At 44.0% G+C, this 18,879-nt stretch overlaps 1 protein-coding gene across 2 annotated transcripts in view; it reads left to right on the top strand.

Annotated features, from left to right (window-relative positions):
• Positions 1–18,879, top strand: part of PRKD1 (protein kinase D1) — a 178,861-nt gene that overhangs the window by 90,918 nt on the left and 69,064 nt on the right. For both annotated transcript variants that reach the window (XM_069730230.1, XM_069730238.1), the window contains exon 2: positions 8,897–9,035. In XM_069730230.1, coding sequence (XP_069586331.1) covers positions 8,897–9,035 — 139 coding nt within the window. The remainder of the gene's footprint in view (positions 1–8,896; positions 9,036–18,879) is intronic.

The following is an 18,879-nucleotide window of genomic DNA, read 5'->3' as shown; positions in this document are numbered from 1 at the left end:
AAAATGAAATCTGTTTGTTATATATCTATAGATAGAAGAAACCGAATGGAAAATGGTAGTAGACTTATCTTATCTTAGTCCTACTGATGATAAATAGTCCTCAAACACAAGCCAAGATGAAAAATGGGGGTGGACTAGACCAAATATGTTCTATATAAACCCTCTTATCAACACAGATACCGATATCCTATATAATTGACCTGTTCAGGAACATGATACTGTATCCGTATAATAGCAGCAGTTTGTATCCTACAACAATAACCCAATGGGGAATAGATATAACCATATCAAAATAACCTCAGTAGGTCAGAAAAAGCAACACATACTCATCCCCAGATAATGCAATAAACTCCAGTAGAAATGCACACTGCATGCCACAATAATGCAACAAAAAACACACTCAACGCGTTTCCCCTCCACTGAGGTTCATCAGGAGTACACAAATAGATAAGTGCCAGCGATGCTTGGCATTGTTGCAATGCTTAGATAGACCATGCCCGGTGATACTTAGCTTTTTGCAGTATTAATAGAGCAGGCTTGGTGGCCGGACTTTCAGAGTCAATCCTCCCTTGTTAGTGATTGAGAGGATTGACTCTGAAAGTCCGGCCACCAAGCGCCCGTGCATGGTGAAAAGGAAGGGGGGAGTAAGAACAGGGAAAGGATGTGGGATAGGCTCCCACATAGTATGTTGCGCAGCCCACGTAGTATATAGCACAGCCACGTAGTATATAGCACAGCCACATAGTATATAGCACAACCACGTAGTATATTACACAACCCACGTGGTATAAAGCACAGCGACGTATATAACACAGCCTATGCTGTATATAACACAGCCACGTAGTCCCACATACTATATAGCACAGCCACGTTGTGTATTGCACAGCCACGTATTACGTTTTCTGAGGCAAGAATGAGAGTGGACCCTCTGGACCGTAGAAGACCTACCCCTGGGCGAGCGGACCTAGTGTTAACCAACCCCTATACAGGGGCTGTCAGGAGCAGGCCCAGAGGTCTCCTATCCACGGTAGCAGATACCAAGAGGGACGGCTCAGAAGGAGGATAAACAAAAGAGACGTAAACAGAAAACCAGGAACGAGGACGGTGGAACCAAAAGCAGAGGACACGGGGAATGGACGTCAGGCTTGAACTGAAGGATACCAGAGACAGAGGCGGAGCTGTAGGGAGAGAGGGAGAGAGGATGAGCGGAGGAAATGGAGACACATAAAGCGCGAGCCAGGGAGAAGAGCGCAGAGCCTGCACGGAGGTACTGAACTCAGAAAAGAAGGTGGCCCGAGGCAGAAGCTAAAGCAAAAGACACTCAGGCACCTCCTAGCAGGGGAGGTGGCCTGAAACACCGTGCACTCTACCTGGATTGGCCGCTGAAGCACTCCGGACAAACACATCCGGTAACAGGATCCAGGACTGGGAGGTGCGTCTATCGCAAGATCCTGCGCAGAAGCAGAACCCCCAGGACGTGGAGGAGGAGCCTGCCGAGGATGAGCGTATCGCCCACCGGAAGCAGGACAGCAGGAACGAGCAGCGATGGAGGGAGTCAGCGTCGCCAAGGAGGAAGAGGGAACAGCACGCCGGGACCCGGAAGAAGAGCGGCCGAGGCGAGCAAGAGCAGCAGCCACAGCTGGAGAAGCAGGGACAGCGCGCCGAGAGCCAGGAGCGGAGCGGTGAGTAGCGGCCGTAACACAACGTAGTATATTGCACAGCAATGTAGTATATTGCACAACCACGTAGTATATTGCACGACCGCGTAGTATATAGCACAGCCTTCTTAGTATATAGCATAGCCACGTATATTGCACAGCTGACGCAGTATATAACACAGACCACGTAATATATAGCAGCCACGTAGTATATAACACAGCCATGTAGAACCTAGTTCCCATAGGGAGAAATGATGTACTAGTCCAAAGAAAATTTAACAGATCTCTATTCAACACAATAAAATACATAAAAAGACATAGACCAGGTGCGTGTCAGTTAACAACCTGAAACAATTATCACCAGGGGCCCCACCCCCACCAAAAAGACTCAACTATTATACCCTCTAAGCACCTTGTATTTTTGTAAGTATAGCCTATTTCCTAGATGTGAGACCTGTTAGAAGGACATCAAGATTAGTTACACCTGTGATCGGACCCATCTCTTTGGGGGATAGTCCCCTGAGACTTTAATATGACCGTGTGCTTTGCATCGGTATAAATAGATATGATACTACTTATTATATGTCCTGGGCCGACTTTAGGAGATATATAGATAGTACAGGTTCTCACAGTGGGATATATCGCAGCAGGTCACAGTTGTGACAGGTAATAGGTGTATTGACACTATTATCCAGACTGATTCTCTGCTTAGCGGGTATAATAGTTGAGTCTTTTTGGTGGGGTTACTTGTTACATCATTTCTCCCTATGGGAACTAGGTTCTATGTATATGGATGTGTCCTTGGTACAAGGTCTCCACATGGGGTGGTGGTGTAATTAATTAATTCTATATATATGGGAAACAATTATCATCCCCCCCAAGTATGTGGTATTGTTGCTTGTTGGTGATTTATGTATCAGTAGCATCAATAGTAAAAAGTTCATCACATAGGGTTAATAGCATCGTTAACAGACTGCGTTATGCCGCGGTGTAGCGCAGTCGGTTTAATGGACTGCTACAACGCTATGTGGGTGGCGGCCGTAACACAACGTAGTATATTGCACAGCAATGTAGTATATTGCACAGCCACGTAGTATATTGCACGACCGCGTAGTATATAGCACAGCCTTCTTAGTATATAGCATAGCCACGTATATTGCACAGCTGACGCAGTATATAACACAGCCCACGTAATATATAGCAGCCACGTAGTATATAGCACAGCCATGTAGTATATAGGAGCCACGCAGTATATAACACAGCCCACGCAGTATGTAACACTGCCCACGCAGTATGTAACACTGCCCACGCAGTATGTAACACTGCCCACGCAGTATGTAACACTGCCCACGCAGTATGTATCTTGAATCTTGAATCATGTAACACTGCCCACGCAGTATGTAACACTGCCCACGCAGTATATAGCAGTGTGGGCACCATATCCCCGTTAAAAAAAAAAAAAAAAAAATTTAGTTATATACTCACACTCCGGGGGCCCCCGGATCCAGGCGAGGCATTCAGCGATGCTCCTCATGACGCTCTGGTCCCAAGAATGCATTGCGGTCTCGCCATCATCTCGCAAGACCGCAATGCATGGCCCAGAGCGTCACAAGGGGCGAGAAAGGCCCCGGAAGGGATTTCACGATTTTTTATTTTATTATTTTTAAAGTTAGATCTTTTTACTATTGATGCTGCATAGGCAGCATCAATAGTAAAAAGTTCATCACATAGGGTTAATAGCATCGTTAACAGACTGCGTTACACCGCGTTATGCCGCGGTGTAGCGCAGTCGTTTTAATGGACTGCTACAACGCTATGTGGGTGGCGGGCGCTGACTGGGGGGTATGGAGTGAGCACTGAGTGCAGGGGAGTAGGGAGCGGCCATTTCGCTGCCGGACTGTGCCCGTCGCCGATTGGTCGCGGCCAGCTGGCTGCGGCCGATCAGTGACGGGGGATTTCCGTGAAAGACAGACAGAAAGACGGAAGTGACCCTTAGACAATTATATAGTAGATATATATATACGGTATCTATCTATATACACACATACATTCCTCATTCCTGCGTGGTGGACTACATTTTGGATGCAGCAGGCTTTTAGGTGTTGTCGGGGACGTTATTTTTATACTGCACGCTCTGCTTATTATGTCCACACCCTGTATATCATACGCTGGATGATATTCAGGTACATTTAATTTGTACACTCCCTGGAAGAAATGTGCAGCGTTGTCAAAGGGAGGCTAATTGGTGCGTTAACTGGCCGCACTAATTACTATCCTCACAATGATGATCTGATCTTCTGAAATTAAAGTGCACTGCCAAATATCACCCATCTATTATTGAGCTGACTGCTTGAAATAATAACTGGCTCCACAACGGCTGCAGTACATGGAGAGTATGGCAAGTTCTGCTCCTCGGTTGTGTGTCTTGCAAAGGAGGGGTGGGAGGGATCAGAAGCTGCAGGTGGCATCAGGACAAACAATTCTCCTGTCCACCAATTACCTGGAGGTACACGATGGGACGATGACATTAGGAGGGTGAAGTTAAGGCCTCCATGTATATTAGTGACTTGTGGGAACCCACCAATGTCTCTGGGTTTGACTGGTATCAATGGGTCTTATGTGATTGAAAGCTCCCGACAGATAAGTGTTGGGGAGTTCCGGATCCGACATGTCCGATTTCTGACTTCCGATCCTTTTGTTGTCATAGAGAATGCAGGAGCGCTCTTCTGTATGGGAGAGAGAGCTGCCGGCTGAATGATCGGCCAATCCTCATTGGACTATCAGCTCTCTAACGTGTATGGGGGGCGTTACAGGAACTATTACTCTTGTTTTCCCCCCTCTGATCAGACTGATGCATGCCCTCTGACTGTCATTTATTGGCTAATCAACAGACAGGTGGAAACCCGGCGTAAGAATATGAGCAGTTGTACATGTAATGCCCCGATCATGAGTTTTGGGTTTTTTTTAAACAAAATTTTACACTTTCTTGCAAAATTGCTAAGTGGCATTTTCATTTTCTGGTGTCTATTTTTGGAATAAAAAATATTTAGTTTTGAGGGTATATTATAGTCATTGACCAGACTGCATAAACTTTTTAGTATAAAGATTTACAGAGATCCTCTGCATTGCATCCACTTACCAAGGCCGTCCGTCTGCTGTAAGAATACAGCTGATCCAATTTCTATGGTATTGCCCTTTGTTAACCCAAACAGTGTCCTATCAGACTGGTAGCGGAGATTAACTGGGCACAAATCCTTCAGGGCAGATGTTGGGGCTGTTAGATTTGTGGGCAGATGAGAAGAGTAAGTGTTGTTTTTGGACTCTGTACAAAACCTCTTTAATGGATGAAATGATATTTTGAGTAGTTAATAATAGGACAGGAGAAAGACACATTACTATTGCATCTGAAAAAAGCAAAATACAGGTCTTTGCCACATATTCCCATACAAAGTATTTACGAGAAAAGCTGCTCAGGTTTGGCCACATTATATATTGCTATGGTTTGTTATCTTTTCTAGAAACTGCAAAATTGGTGCGAGTCCACTGATGGTTTAAAACACTGGTCTGAAGTGTTCGGCTCTTGTATGAGCTTGTGCACAGAGGGGGGAACAAGCTCAATTTTCCTATGGCTCCATACCCCTAAAAGCAACACCAAGGATCAGGATTTTATAGTAAGTCTATGGGTCTGTTCACCGTTCACTTAAAGAGAATCTATCAGCAGGTTTTTGTTTTGTAATATGAGAGTAGGATAATATAGGGCATGAGACCCCGATTCCCGCGATGTGTGACTTTCTGGGCTGCTTAGTGCCGTTTTGATTGAATCCCTGTTTTCTTTGTTGTAGATCTAGCAATGCTGTAAATGGTGACTTGTGTATAACTCTGCCCACACTACTGTACTACTGTGGTACAATGTGCATAGTCAACAAGCTGCCAATCAGTGCTGTGGGCGGGTTTACACAGATTAACCTGACTGGCTGCAGTGATAATCTCCTGCTGATAAAGCACTGATTGTATTGAAATGACAACACGCAGCCCAGTAAGTGACACATCCCTGGAATCAGCCGCTCTTGCCCTATTTTATGCTTTTCGCTCATTACATTTCAAACCCTTCTGACAGATTCCCTTCAATGGTAAGTGTAGGGATCTGTTCGCTTACCCTCGCAGAGTGGGCTACAGACCCATCTAGTAATTCTTGAACCTATTCTTGCATTCATGCACCCAAATTTAGGGCATCCAGTGGCGTCTCAGGACCCGACACTACGCTACTGTTTCTGTAGCATTTTTTTGGAAGTGTTTCCCTTTGACCCCAGCACTTCAGGGATAACCGTGCTGATCCTGACTGTCCTGCTGCTCAGCATGTGGCCGCCTTCTCCGGCCTTGGCTAGCTGTGGAGCTTAGTTTTCCCATCTTCCCGCTTTTCTAGCTCCGTTTCTTGGTCTTCTGTTGCACCTTAGCGTAACCTTTTTTACTCATTGAAAGACTTCACCATGAAACGTTTCTTTTTGTCACCCTGTCATCTTTTCCTTCTGCTCCCGGCTGCATAGAAGATGACGTTATCTGCGGCACATTCGTGTTTTCCCTTTCGTATGAAGTAGCATTTACCCCCAAATGTACCTCATGCCTGCAGCCATGGCAACCGATGCTGGATGCCTCTCCGCTGTCATGGAGACCCCTTTCTGTCCCTAGGACGCAACTCAAGGGCTATTACTTGGAAGAAGAGCTCTTGTTAAGACGCAGCAACAGACTCTCATTTGGCCACAAGTCCGGGAGAGCGGTGGGGCTCCAGCCCCCCAAGATAACCCGCACCGACGTGACCTGAGTAGACGGTTCCTATATGCGTAAGGTGGGGGTCTCCTGTGCACAGGCTTCTGCTAATTGATGATTCATTAATTCTGCCGACATCCTTTGGTGAGACCAAGTGCGGCATAAATAATGCACAGCATCTACAAAACCATTTATATAGACGTACACATATGAACTGCGCCATGGTAATGTGAGCCGGGGTGATGTGTAATGTAGGCGAGGCACAAATCTCCATAATTCTGTTCTGCAGCAGCTGCATGAGAGCCTCGAGTGCCAATGTGTGGACCACCCAGAGCTCCTGCCGAGTCCTGTCCTGGTGATGGGCATGGGGATTTCTGTACAGCAAGGGGTAGGATATACTGAGGACTCAGTCCTGGATTTGTGTAATGGGTACCCTCAGTCCTGATAATACACTAATAAGGCTCGGTTCACATTTCTGCATTGCGCTCCACTATACGTATATGCCTGAGTTGCAACAAACTATTAAGTAAATGGCAGCGTATCCATAACTAAAATAGGCAAATAGTCAAAAATCTGTTTTGTTTGATTTGTCAGGTTTACAGCTTATTCTGTTTTCTTTTGTGTGCAAAAAAATAGTTAATCCCTTTTTTGGTCCCCAAAAGAAAGCAAGAAAGGGATAGTCATTTTTTTCTCCAGTATTCTTCAAAAGAGATATATTGAAACACATCCAAATAAAAGAATGGAAAGACTCAAAGCGCAAATATGGTATTATCGGAGTAAAATGCCAAAAAGAATTGTCTAATGGTGCTCACCTGGTCGGGTTGGGTGCACACAACCACTGATGACGCTTAGGCTGCTGCAGGGACACAGAAGGATGAAAGTACAGGTATTGGAGAAACGAATGGGTTCAATATGTGCTGCCATGTGGAAAAGATGAAGGATGCCAGTCCGAGTGTAGGTAGTTTAATCATCAATTTGTTTCGAAGTATACATACTTCTTCAGGACAACCACGATCATGGATGTCCTGAAGAAGTATGCATACTTCGAAACACAGATTTTCTCCTGAGGAATCTCCTCCCAGACCTGGATTAAAGCATCAGTCAACTCCTGGGAAGTCTGTGGTGCAATGGGCCATTGGTGGATGGAAGGAGATATGATGTCCCAGATGTGTTCGATTGGATTCAGGTCAAGGGAATGGGTAAGGCCAGTCCATAGCTTCAATGCCTTCATCTTGCAGGAACTGCTGACACACTTCAGCCACATGAGGTCTGGCATTGTCCTGCACTAAAAGGAACCCAGGGCCAACCGCACCAGCATATGGTCTCACAAGGGGTCTGAGGATGTCATCTCAGTACCTAATGGCAGTCAGGCTACCTCTGATGAGCACATGGAGGGCTGTGTGGCCCTCCAAAGAAATGCCTTCCCACACCATTACTGACCCACTGCCAAACCAGTCATGCTGAAGGATGTTGCACGCAGCGGAAGATGCTCTACGGCGTCTCCAGACTCTGTGACATGTGCTCAGTGTGAACCTGCTCTCATCTGTGAAGAGCACAGGGCTCCAATGTTGAATCTGCCAATATTGCTGTTCTCTGGCAAAGGCCGATTGCCCTGCAAGATGTTGTGTAAGCACCACAGCCACCTGTGGACATCAGGCCAATACCACCACCATGGAGTCTGTTTCTGACAGTTTGAACAGACACAATGACTTCATAACTGGACAGGTTGATTTCACAGAAATGTGATTGACTTGGAGTTATATTGTGGTGTTTAAGTGTTCCCTTTATTTTTTTGAGCACTGTATTAAATAAGGGATAACTTCACAATCTCATGAGGTCTGAACGCTAGAACCCCACACTGATCCCAAGAACTGTGAGTTTGGATGTCACGATGGTTGATTATGCTGCCATAGGAATGAATGGAGCAGTAGTGCACATGATCGGCCACAAATCCATCCATCGGTGGGAGTTCCAGCAGTCGGACCCCCAACTATCGGAAGCCAAAACCAGAAGTGGGTGAAAAATACAGAAGTGGTGACTTCTTGTCTACTTTTCCTCTGATTGTTCCACTCCTACTTTTGTCTTAAAAATACTGATGTGAAAAACCAAATACTGAACTTGTTTGCGTGGCCTTAAGAGGGCTATAATATTGGTTGCCTCTTTAGTCTGCTAATCAGTCATCAGATTAGGTAATTCATATCAATCCTGGAGACCCCTTTAAGGACTGTACTTTATCAGCTGACAGTGGTGGTCCGTGCAGAGCACCACTTGGTACAGTACTCATGTGTAGATCTATACATTTTAGGGATTGCCTTATTGACAGGTACATGATTGCCTTATACCACAGGCTGCCATATACTACTGCTTCCTATATACATTGCTCTTTCATGTCCGTTTTGCAATCTGAGAAGTTCTTACATGTTCTCTTTAACTGATTTGTACCTTCAAATAATAATAATTGTTATTCTTTCCAGTTTCCAGAATGCGGGTTCTATGGAATGTACGACAAGATCCTTTTATTCCGCCATGACCCGAACTCGGAAAATATTCTGCAGCTGGTAAAATCTGAGGCAGACATTCAAGAAGGAGACCTTATTGAAGTGGTGCTTTCAGGTATTGCCCTTCCTCTTGCCTGATCTGCAGGTTATTCATGTGTCTACAGGATGTCAGTGTGTCAGTACGTTCATGTGTAGGCAGCTACTAGTAGAACGAGTGGTGCTGAATAGTGATGAGCAAACTTGCTGGGATAAGGTGTTATCTGAGCATGCTCGAGTGCTAACAGTGTCTTCAGTGTGCTCGAAACATATGTTAGAGTCCCCACGGCTGCATGTCTCCAGACTGTATGACAGTCGCAGTACATTCAAGGATTGACTTTTTGTTAGACAATCCCTGTATGTGTTGTGGCTGTCTAACAGCCGTGAGACATGCAGCCGTGGGCACCCGAACATAGTATTCGAGCACGCCGAAGACACTCTGTTAGCACCAGAGCATGCTCATATAACACCTTATCCCAGCATGTTCGCTCATCACTAGTGCTGAAGTCTCTTAATAATGAAGAAATAGTACTTGATATGCACACGTTTATGATGGAGTTCAGGTGTTAAAATCATACATGTGTTTTCTCATTACTAGATCAATGATATTCCCTCTAGGAATATCCTCAATAATCCTAACATTTGCTTTCCAAGGTCTGACATGGACAGCAACATTTATTGCAGCATGGTATTGTGGAATTCATGAGTGTTCTAATTAAAGAGCATTTCCATAAAAATGTCCTCTAGATTTTTCCTTTTTAGTGATCAAAATATCTGTAAATTTTTTCATTACTATGGACACCTGTAGAGTCTGTTCAACTCCTTCACATAGCTGGCTACGCTCCCACTCAGTCAAGTCTCCTGGCTACTGTTGGCTACGGGCTGACATCATCTGCTATTTCTACGCAATCCTTTCTCCCCAGAGTTGAAACCCATTCACACTGTGAGATATCTGCCCTTAATATGTGCCATTTCATGATACGACAAGCCAATCGGTGCTGATAATCGCTGTATGGGTCAGCAAAAATGATGCCTAAAAGAACAGCAGACAAGCGAGCCAACACCTGTCATGTTTACATCGGACAATGATCGGAAATAAGAATTTGGCGAATGCTTGTGTGACTGGTTTGGCCCATGTAAGAAGCAATTTAGACATAGCGGAAGGGAGGTAGAAGGTTTTACACTACACAGCAAGCGATAAAAGGGTACCCCAAAGTCTTATCTGTATGGAGAGCAGAAAAGGGGGAGAGATCAGATGCACAGGCTGTGTACAGATTAAGGAGAGAATCCACTTCAGAATCTACAGAGGAAATGGGAGAGATCACACAGGAAGCTTCGGAGAACTGTGGCTGCTCCAAAGTCCTTAGCGTCATGCCAGCATTCTTGTACGGGGAAGAGAAGGTTCCTGGTGGGGTGCGAGAGGGGAGTTAATACTTTCCCTGCCTAGAACGTATGTCATACCTCCTAGCATGCTGGCAACTCAATAAAAGACATTTGAGATACATTCAGGCTACTAATGGCCATATCTCATCGTGGATCGCTGCGTCATGATCAATTCAGGACTCATTTTAAAATTCCTTGCAATACCAGAATCGCTGCTGTAGTTGCAACCTAGCTGATGATATTAGGAGTTAAAACGGAGCTGTGGAGTCGGAGTCCGTGTCTATTTTGTTACAGTTGGAGTCGGTATAAAATTGACCGACTCCTAAAATATATTATAAATTGGGTTCAGTAGTACAATACAGGATGTGCTGTAAATGTTTTTATAATAATTTGGGAAAGTTCTAAAATATCATATAAATGTTTGTTCTGTTTCTGATCTCCAGATCTCGGCTTTTAGTTTAGATGAATCTGTGCTGCACTTTATGTACATGCTTAGTAGTGACCAGTGCTGTGGAGTCGTAGATGAGATGAATCTGTGCTGCACTTTATGTACATTCTCAGTAGTGACCAGTGCTGTGGAGTCGTAGATGAGATGAATCTGTGCTGCACTTTATGTACATTCTCAGTAGTGACCAGTGCTGTGGAGTCGTAGATGAGATGAATCTGTGCTGCACTTTATGTACATGCTCAGTAGTGACCAGTGCTGTGGAGTCGTAGATGAGATGAATCTGTGCTGCACTTTATGTACATGCTCAGAAGTGACCAGTGCTGTGGAGTCGTAGATGAGATGAATCTGTGCTGCACTTTATTTACATTCTCAGTAGTGACCAGTGCTGTGGAGTCGTAGAGGAGATGAATCTGTGCTGCCCTTTATGTACATTCTCAGTAGTGACCAGTGCTGTGGAGTCGTAGATGAGATGAATCTGTGCTGCACTTTATGTACATTCTCAGTAGTGACCAGTGCTGTGGAGTCGTAGATGAGATGAATCTGTGCTGCACTTTATGTACATGCTCAGAAGTGACCAGTGCTGTGGAGTCGTAGATGAGATGAATCTGTGCTGCACTTTATTTACATTCTCAGTAGTGACCAGTGCTGTGGGGTCGTAGAGGAGATGAATCTGTGCTGCACTTTATGTACATTCTCAGTAGTGACCAGTGCTGTGGAGTCGTAGATGAGATAAATCTGTGCTGCACTTTATGTACATTCTCAGTAGTGACCAGTGCTGTGGAGTCGTAGATGAGATGTATCTGTGCTGCACTTTATGTACATTCTCAGTAGTGACCAGTGCTGTGGGGTCGTAGAGGAGATGAATCTGTGCTGCACTTTATGTACATGCTCAGTAGTGACCAGTGCTGTGGAGTCGTAGATGAGAGGAATCTGTGCTGCACTTTATGTACATGCTCAGTAGTGACCAGTGCTCTGGAGTCGTAGATGAGATAAATCTGTGCTGCACTTTATGTACATGCTCAGTAGTGACCAGTGCTGTGGAGTCGTAGATGAGATGAATCTGTGCTGCACTTTATTTACATTCTCAGTAGTGACCAGTGCTGTGGGGTCGTAGAGGAGATGAATCTGTGCTGCACTTTATGTACATTCTCAGTAGTGACCAGTGCTGTGGAGTCGTAGATGAGATGAATCTGTGCTGCACTTTATGTACATGCTCAGTAGTGACCAGTGCTCTGGAGTCGTAGATGAGATAAATCTGTGCTGCACTTTATGTACATGCTCAGTAGTGACCAGTGCTGTGGAGTCGTAGATGAGATGAATCTGTGCTGCACTTTATGTACATTCTCAGTAGTGACCAGTGCTGTGGAGTCGTAGATGAGATGAATCTGTGCTGCACTTTATGTACATTCTCAGTAGTGACCAGTGCTGTGGAGTCGTAGATGAGATGTATCTGTGCTGCACTTTATGTACATTCTCAGTAGTGACCAGTGCTGTGGAGTCGTAGATGAGATGAATCTGTGCTGCACTTTATGTACATGCTCAATAGTGACCAGTGCTCTGGAGTCGTAGATGAGATAAATCTGTGCTGCACTTTATGTACATGCTCAGTAGTGACCAGTGCTGTGGAGTCGTAGATGAGATGAATCTGTGCTGCACTTTATGTACATTCTCAGTAGTGACCAGTGCTGTGGAGTCGTAGATGAGATGAATCTGTGCTGCACTTTATGTACATTCTCAGTAGTGACCAGTGCTGTGGAGTCGTAGATGAGATGTATCTGTGCTGCACTTTATGTACATTCTCAGTAGTGACCAGTGCTGTGGAGTCGTAGATGAGATGAATCTGTGCTGCACTTTATGTACATGCTCAATAGTGACCAGTGCTGTGGGGTGGTAGATGAGATGAATCTGTGCTGCACTTTATCTACATGCTCAGTAGTGATCAGTGCTGTGGAGTCGTAGATGAGATGAATCTGTGCTGCACTTTATGTACATGCTCAGTAGTGACCAGTGCTGTGGAGTTGTAGATGAGATGAATCTTTGCTGCACTTTATGTACATTCTCAGTAGTGACCAGTGCTCTGGAGTCGTAGATGAGATAAATCTGTGCTGCACTTTATGTACATGCTCAGTAGTGACCAGTGCTGTGGGTGGTAGATGAGATGAATCTGTGCTGCACTTTATGTACATGCTCAGTAGTGACCAGTGCTGTGGAGTCGTAGATGAGATGAATCTGTGCTGCACTTTATGTACATGCTCAGTAGTTACCAGTGCTGTGGAGTCGTAGATGAGATGAATCTGTGCTGCACTTTATGTACATGCTCAGTAGTGACCAGTGCTGTGGCCTGATAAGGGTATACCGTGAAGATTGGTAGAGCAGCTTAGTATACATTTTTTGCAAAAAACGTATCAACCAAATAACCTGTTTTTTACATCTTTTACTAGCACTTGCGGATTACTGCAACATTTTTTCAAACTGAGTGTTTTTGGTTTTACTATTCTCTTTTGTGTCTTCAGTTATCATTGCTTACACCTAACAATTGATGCCGTGCCAAAACTTGTTGCTTGTGCCGGGCTGAGTATTGTCAGCTGTGTGAATGAGATTTGACTCGTCATCCACAGAGGTTTTTGATATAACTTCAGTATCATTGCTTTATATTGTGAGGTGTGCCTGTAGCATCTGGATAATTATGGCCCTTAAAAAAAAAAATTCCATCAAGGAAACACAAAGACCATCTTATGAAGTAGTGTCATTTAGTTGTACTTGTTGCAAGAGAAGAAAGGGACCAATGCTTTTATACACTGGGCTGATAAGTGCATCATGTAGGCAAAAGTTCAGTGTGAATTTATAGCAGACGTTACTCAAATCTCCCCAAAATGATATGCATGGCAGCCCTGTAAGTGAAATGTCACTGGCCTGAGGGGCTCTACCCCTACATTATGCTGCTCTCAGATGGGGCAGCAAATATCTGCTGGCAGATTGCCTTTAAAAGCTGTTCTAGTGTCTGCCATTACTACCTCCTGTGGTCGGTATTCCACCGTCTGACTGCTCTAACTGTAAAGAACTCTTTCCTCCACACATGAATGCCCCCTAGTCTTTTGTAAGGTCCTTGGAAGAAATAAATCACGTGCCAGTCCTTTCTATTCACCACACATGTACTTGTAAATGTAAATTGTCAAATCTATGGAGTCTTTATTTTTTTTTCTACGTTCAAGAAGCCCACATTGGACCTTGTTTTATGAGTAAAGATTTGATTTGGTTATCTTGCAGTTCATTCAGATAGATTCCTGCTCTTTCTATATGTAGATGTTATTTGGGCGGTGATTGACAGCTCCCTTTACAGTCTCCCAGGAAAGATGTCAGTCACTAAGCGGGACCGCCCACTGGACTCCCTAGCATACAGTGAGCAGGGATTTCAATGAATAAAGCGCAACTGTTGAAAATCTATATTGATTAGTGATGAGCGAACGTGCCCGGACAACGTCTTATCCGAGTATCTTGTAGTGCTCTTCTATTATGTTCGAATCCCTGCGGCTGCATGATTTGTGACTGTTAGACAGCCTGATCACATGTGGGGATTGCCTGCTTGTTAGGGAATATCCACATATGATCAGACTGTATAACAGCATGGACTGGAACATAATATAAGAGCACTGAGAAGATACTCGGATAGCACCCGCTCATGCTCGAATAAGACGTTGACCGGGCACGTTCGCTCATCACTAATATTGATATGTTCAGGTCTTCTTGCTCCATACAATGATGCCCATAGATTGGACTGCATGTACAAAGTGATAGGTTCCCATTAAAGGAGCACTCCGGGTATTAAAGGCAACAAGTGTGTGGATGGGGGGCAGCTGAGATCACCTCTGGGGGGCACCCTCCATATTCACACATCTGTGTTTCATGGTCCGAGTACGAATCGGCCGCAGGTCTCCCGATCTGAACTTGACAGCCTTAAAATTGCCTACAAGGCTGTCAAGTATGGTCCAGCGTCCCATCTGTAAATGATGGTCCGTATTTAGACTGCGACACCCGGATGTGTGAATATGGCACTAAGAGGGGCCTCCCAGAGGTGATCTCGGCTGCACCCTTATAGCCTTCTCTAGAAGGATGAGCTCCGTTCATAGACAGTAAGACTGAGAAGATGAGCAGCGATAATTGTAGCTGAGCACGTCAGAGAGCCGCCATTAGATGTGCACTGACGTGAGCGCTATTCCAATCCTCCCGCCACATCCATCCGTGGCCAGGTTATCAGGATAGCCAGGGTCATTATCTCCAGGAATGGTAGGTGTCAGGAAGAAAACCCTGAATCGTATCTTTGTCATCTAGTGCGTAATGGAGTGAAAGTGCCATTGGCTATGTGCGAAGAATGGGGTCAGAACACGCAGCCTGAATAAGGTCGGTGACATTGTGCTGGGACTCGCTGACGCTACTAATTAAAGCCCAGCAGCGTTTAATTACTCTGGTGCTAAAGTTTATGCCTACAGCCTGTAAAACCAAAGAATTTCACTGCCGTCCAAGGGCACATTCTCCTCTGCATTTTAATGATGTGTTTATATAGGTAGCTGTGAGCATTGAGGAAATGCTGCCTTTATTGCGCTTTTCTCAGGTGAACCCTTGCACCATTTGTCCCAGACTGACGACATGTCCTCTAGGCCTGTCTCCTGGTTTTCCAAGTGTTCCCAGTATTAAGGATAGACTGGTGCCGGCCAAGAAATGGCCTTTGTCAAGCTGCGGTGTCAGCAGCAGTAAACTTGTCATGTGGGGACTCTCTGAATTACCGTATATCCATTACCTGAATCCCTCCCTTTATGACATAGGAGTGTTTTGTGGGCATTTCACAGTCACTATGGCCACACTGTCTGCAACCTTGAGACGCCCCATAATGCAGGTGCCATAAACCTTGCTAACAGGTTTATGGAGATTTTCACTTCCGCTACTTTCTCTGTTACTTTAAGTGAATTGGGGAAATACTTACAAGTAAGCCATTTGCAAGGAGGTGGTGAATTCTGGAGCCCCTTGTAAAGCCGCAACTTGTTTTTCCTTTTACGGTGTGTAAGCGCCATTTTATGATGTGTCCATATAGTCTAAATAAAGGGTTAATTAGCTATTTTGCTTTGATCAGTTACTACCTGTTCTTAGGTTACAAGCTTGGTTATCAGTATCACTCTGACTTTTCTACAATCTTGAGGCTATATTTCCACTTGGCGGTTGTTTTTTTCCTGCAGCCAAATACTTTATGCTTGTCTATAAAACACAGCTGTTTTCTGTGTATTTTTTGGATGTGGCTTACATCTGTGATTTGTCTACAGTACGTTAGTAAAGTTAGTGTTATTAACCAAAAAAAAAAAAATGCAGCACAAAAGTTGTGCTGCGACGTTGCAGCGCTTTTTTTGGTTTGTTTTGCAATTTCTCACTACTTTCCGTGGGTAAAAAAAAAGCTGAAAGAATTGACATGCAAATTTTCCAAAACCACTGCAATGCTCAAATTCGGCCTGGGAAAAAGCATATATACATGAGATTTCTTCTGAAATCTTATAGCTTTAGCTGGTACTGAGAAATGCAGCTTCTTTTCTGCAGAAAAAACCCAAGTATGTGAACATAGCCCCAATAATTATGGAGCCCATGTGCACTGGATCAACCAGTTCTGGACCGAACTCCTTTGCCCTGTTCCTGAGCAGGCACATCTTTTTTTTTCTTACATAAGCGTTTTGTTTATCGCGCTAAATGTTTTTGTTCATTTGGATATCCAAATAATTTTTGTCTCTTTTTGGAGGACACGTGGGGTTAAGTTTTATAAAATATTTATATTCCCCCCTTTTTTTTTTTTAATGATTACAGGGGAAATGTAAAAACAAAAACGGAAAGAACCTGTAGGACTGCTAAAACACTTAACATTGTGTTCTCCTTTTCACAGAAATTACTTGTGTATATAGAACATTTTATTTGTGGCGTGGGTTGGGATGGAACTGCCGTTCGGACTGGCTTTGCACTTTTTCAAGTTATGGTATATTTTTTTCCCTTTTTTGTTTTTAAAATGTACGATGCCCCCCTTTAGTTCTCAAAAGAATGAGGTCAGGGGCATTTTAACACATTGATACATTTTTTTTGTCATGGCTGATTTCCCCCGTAACTTGGGCTGATATTTTCATCAGTCACAGGGAAGATTCAGCCTCCTGCCGGCATAGCAGAGCTGACTGGTATTTCTTGGACCCAGCAGCTTCTGTCCCTTACAAAAACCCAGTGATCACATGAGCTTTGGGTCCGGAGGAGGAAGCACTGTCAGTACTTCCTAATCTGTATATAAATCTCTTATTCAGTATTGGGCCCTCTTCTTTTTAACATATTTATTAATGACCTTGTAGGGGATATTCAGAGCAGAATTTCAATATTTGCAGATGACACTAAACTCTGCAGAGTAATCAATACAGAGGAGGACAATTTTATATTACAGGATGATTTATGTAAACTAGAAGCTTGGGCTGATAAATGGCAAATGAGCTTTAATGGGGATAAATGTAAGGTCATGCACTTGGGTAGAAGTAATACGATGTATAACTATGTGCTTAATTCTAAAACTCTGGGCAAAACCGTCAATGAAAAAGACCTGGGTGTATGGGTGGATGACAAACTCACATTTAGTGGCCAGTGTCAGGCAGCTGCTACAAAGGCAAATAAAATAATGGGATGCATTAAAAGAGGCATAGATGCTCATGAGAAGAATATAATTTTACCTCTATACAAGTCACTAGTTCGACCACACTTAGAATACTGTGCACAGTTCTGGTCTCTGGTGTATAAGAAAGACATAGCTGAACTGGAGCGGGTGCAGAGAAGAGCGACCAAGGTTATTAGAGGACTGGGGGGTCTGCAATACCAAGATAGGTTATTACACTTGGGGCTATTTAGTTTGGAAAAATGAAGACTAAGGGGTGATCTTATTTTAATGTATAAATATATGAGGGGACAGTACAAAGACCTTTCTGATGATCTTTTTAATCATAGACCTGAGACAGGGACAAGGGGGCATCCTCTACGTCTGGAGGATAGAAGGTTGAAGCATAATAACAGACGCGGATTCTTTACTGTAAGAGCAGTGAGACTATGGAACTCTCTGCCGTATGATGTAATGAGTGATTCATTACTTAAATTTAAGAGGGGACTGGATACCTTTCTGGAAAAGTATAATGTTGCAGGGTATATACACTAGATTCCTTGATAGGGCGTTGATCCAGGGAACTAGTCTGATTGCCTTATGTGGAGTCGGGAAGGAATTTTTTTTCCCCAATGTGGAGCTTACTATTTGCCACATGGTTTTTTTTTGCCTTCCTCTGGATCAACATGTTAGGGCATGTTAGGTTAGGCTATGGGTTGAACTAGATGGACTTAAAGTCTTCCTTCAACCTTAATAACTATGTTACTATGTTGTGGATACAGCGATGAATAAGATAGAGATGGTAATAAACCATGTCTGCCTTGACTGGGAATCCAGCTGTGTCTTATAGCCAGCTTCTGCCTCACAGTAACATGAACACATGAAAGCTGCTTGTTCTGCTATGATGTTTTAGAAAGACAGTGCAAAGTGCGGACATATAAATTCTGTGGGTGGTCCAGAACTGGTTAAGGCCAATTTCACCTGAAGGCCAGTCACATCTATAAATTGTGGATATGCCTGTGTCTGTGCAGCTCCATATGCTCTTGAACATCACAGACGGGTGATGATGCCTTAAAAATTTAATTCACCACCCAGAGACGATTAGTACAGTAGGGAATATTTTTCACACAAACTAAGATGTGTAAATTAGCAAAATTATGTGAAGTGGATCATTTTTGAAAGTACATGCCCTAAAGGATCGCCAGCTTTTTCTCTCACTAGGTCACACTTTGATGTCGCCATTTCCATCATTTGCAGGACGTACATGCCGTATAAAGGTTTTCAGCCAATAATATTGACTCTTGTGAGTCTTATATAACACTCTATACGTGTCACAGGCTGTTTTCACCCTGGGGTTGATGGATGCATTAAGGATGGCGACAACATGATGACCCCCAAATAAGTCGAAAATAATGCGGGAAGGATGGTGGCACCTGC

The sequence above is a fragment of the Ranitomeya imitator genome, chromosome 1 (genome assembly GCF_032444005.1).
Source record: "Ranitomeya imitator isolate aRanImi1 chromosome 1, aRanImi1.pri, whole genome shotgun sequence".
Taxonomy (NCBI): Eukaryota; Metazoa; Chordata; class Amphibia; order Anura; family Dendrobatidae; genus Ranitomeya; species Ranitomeya imitator.
This window is presented reverse-complemented; position numbering and strand designations above follow the sequence as displayed.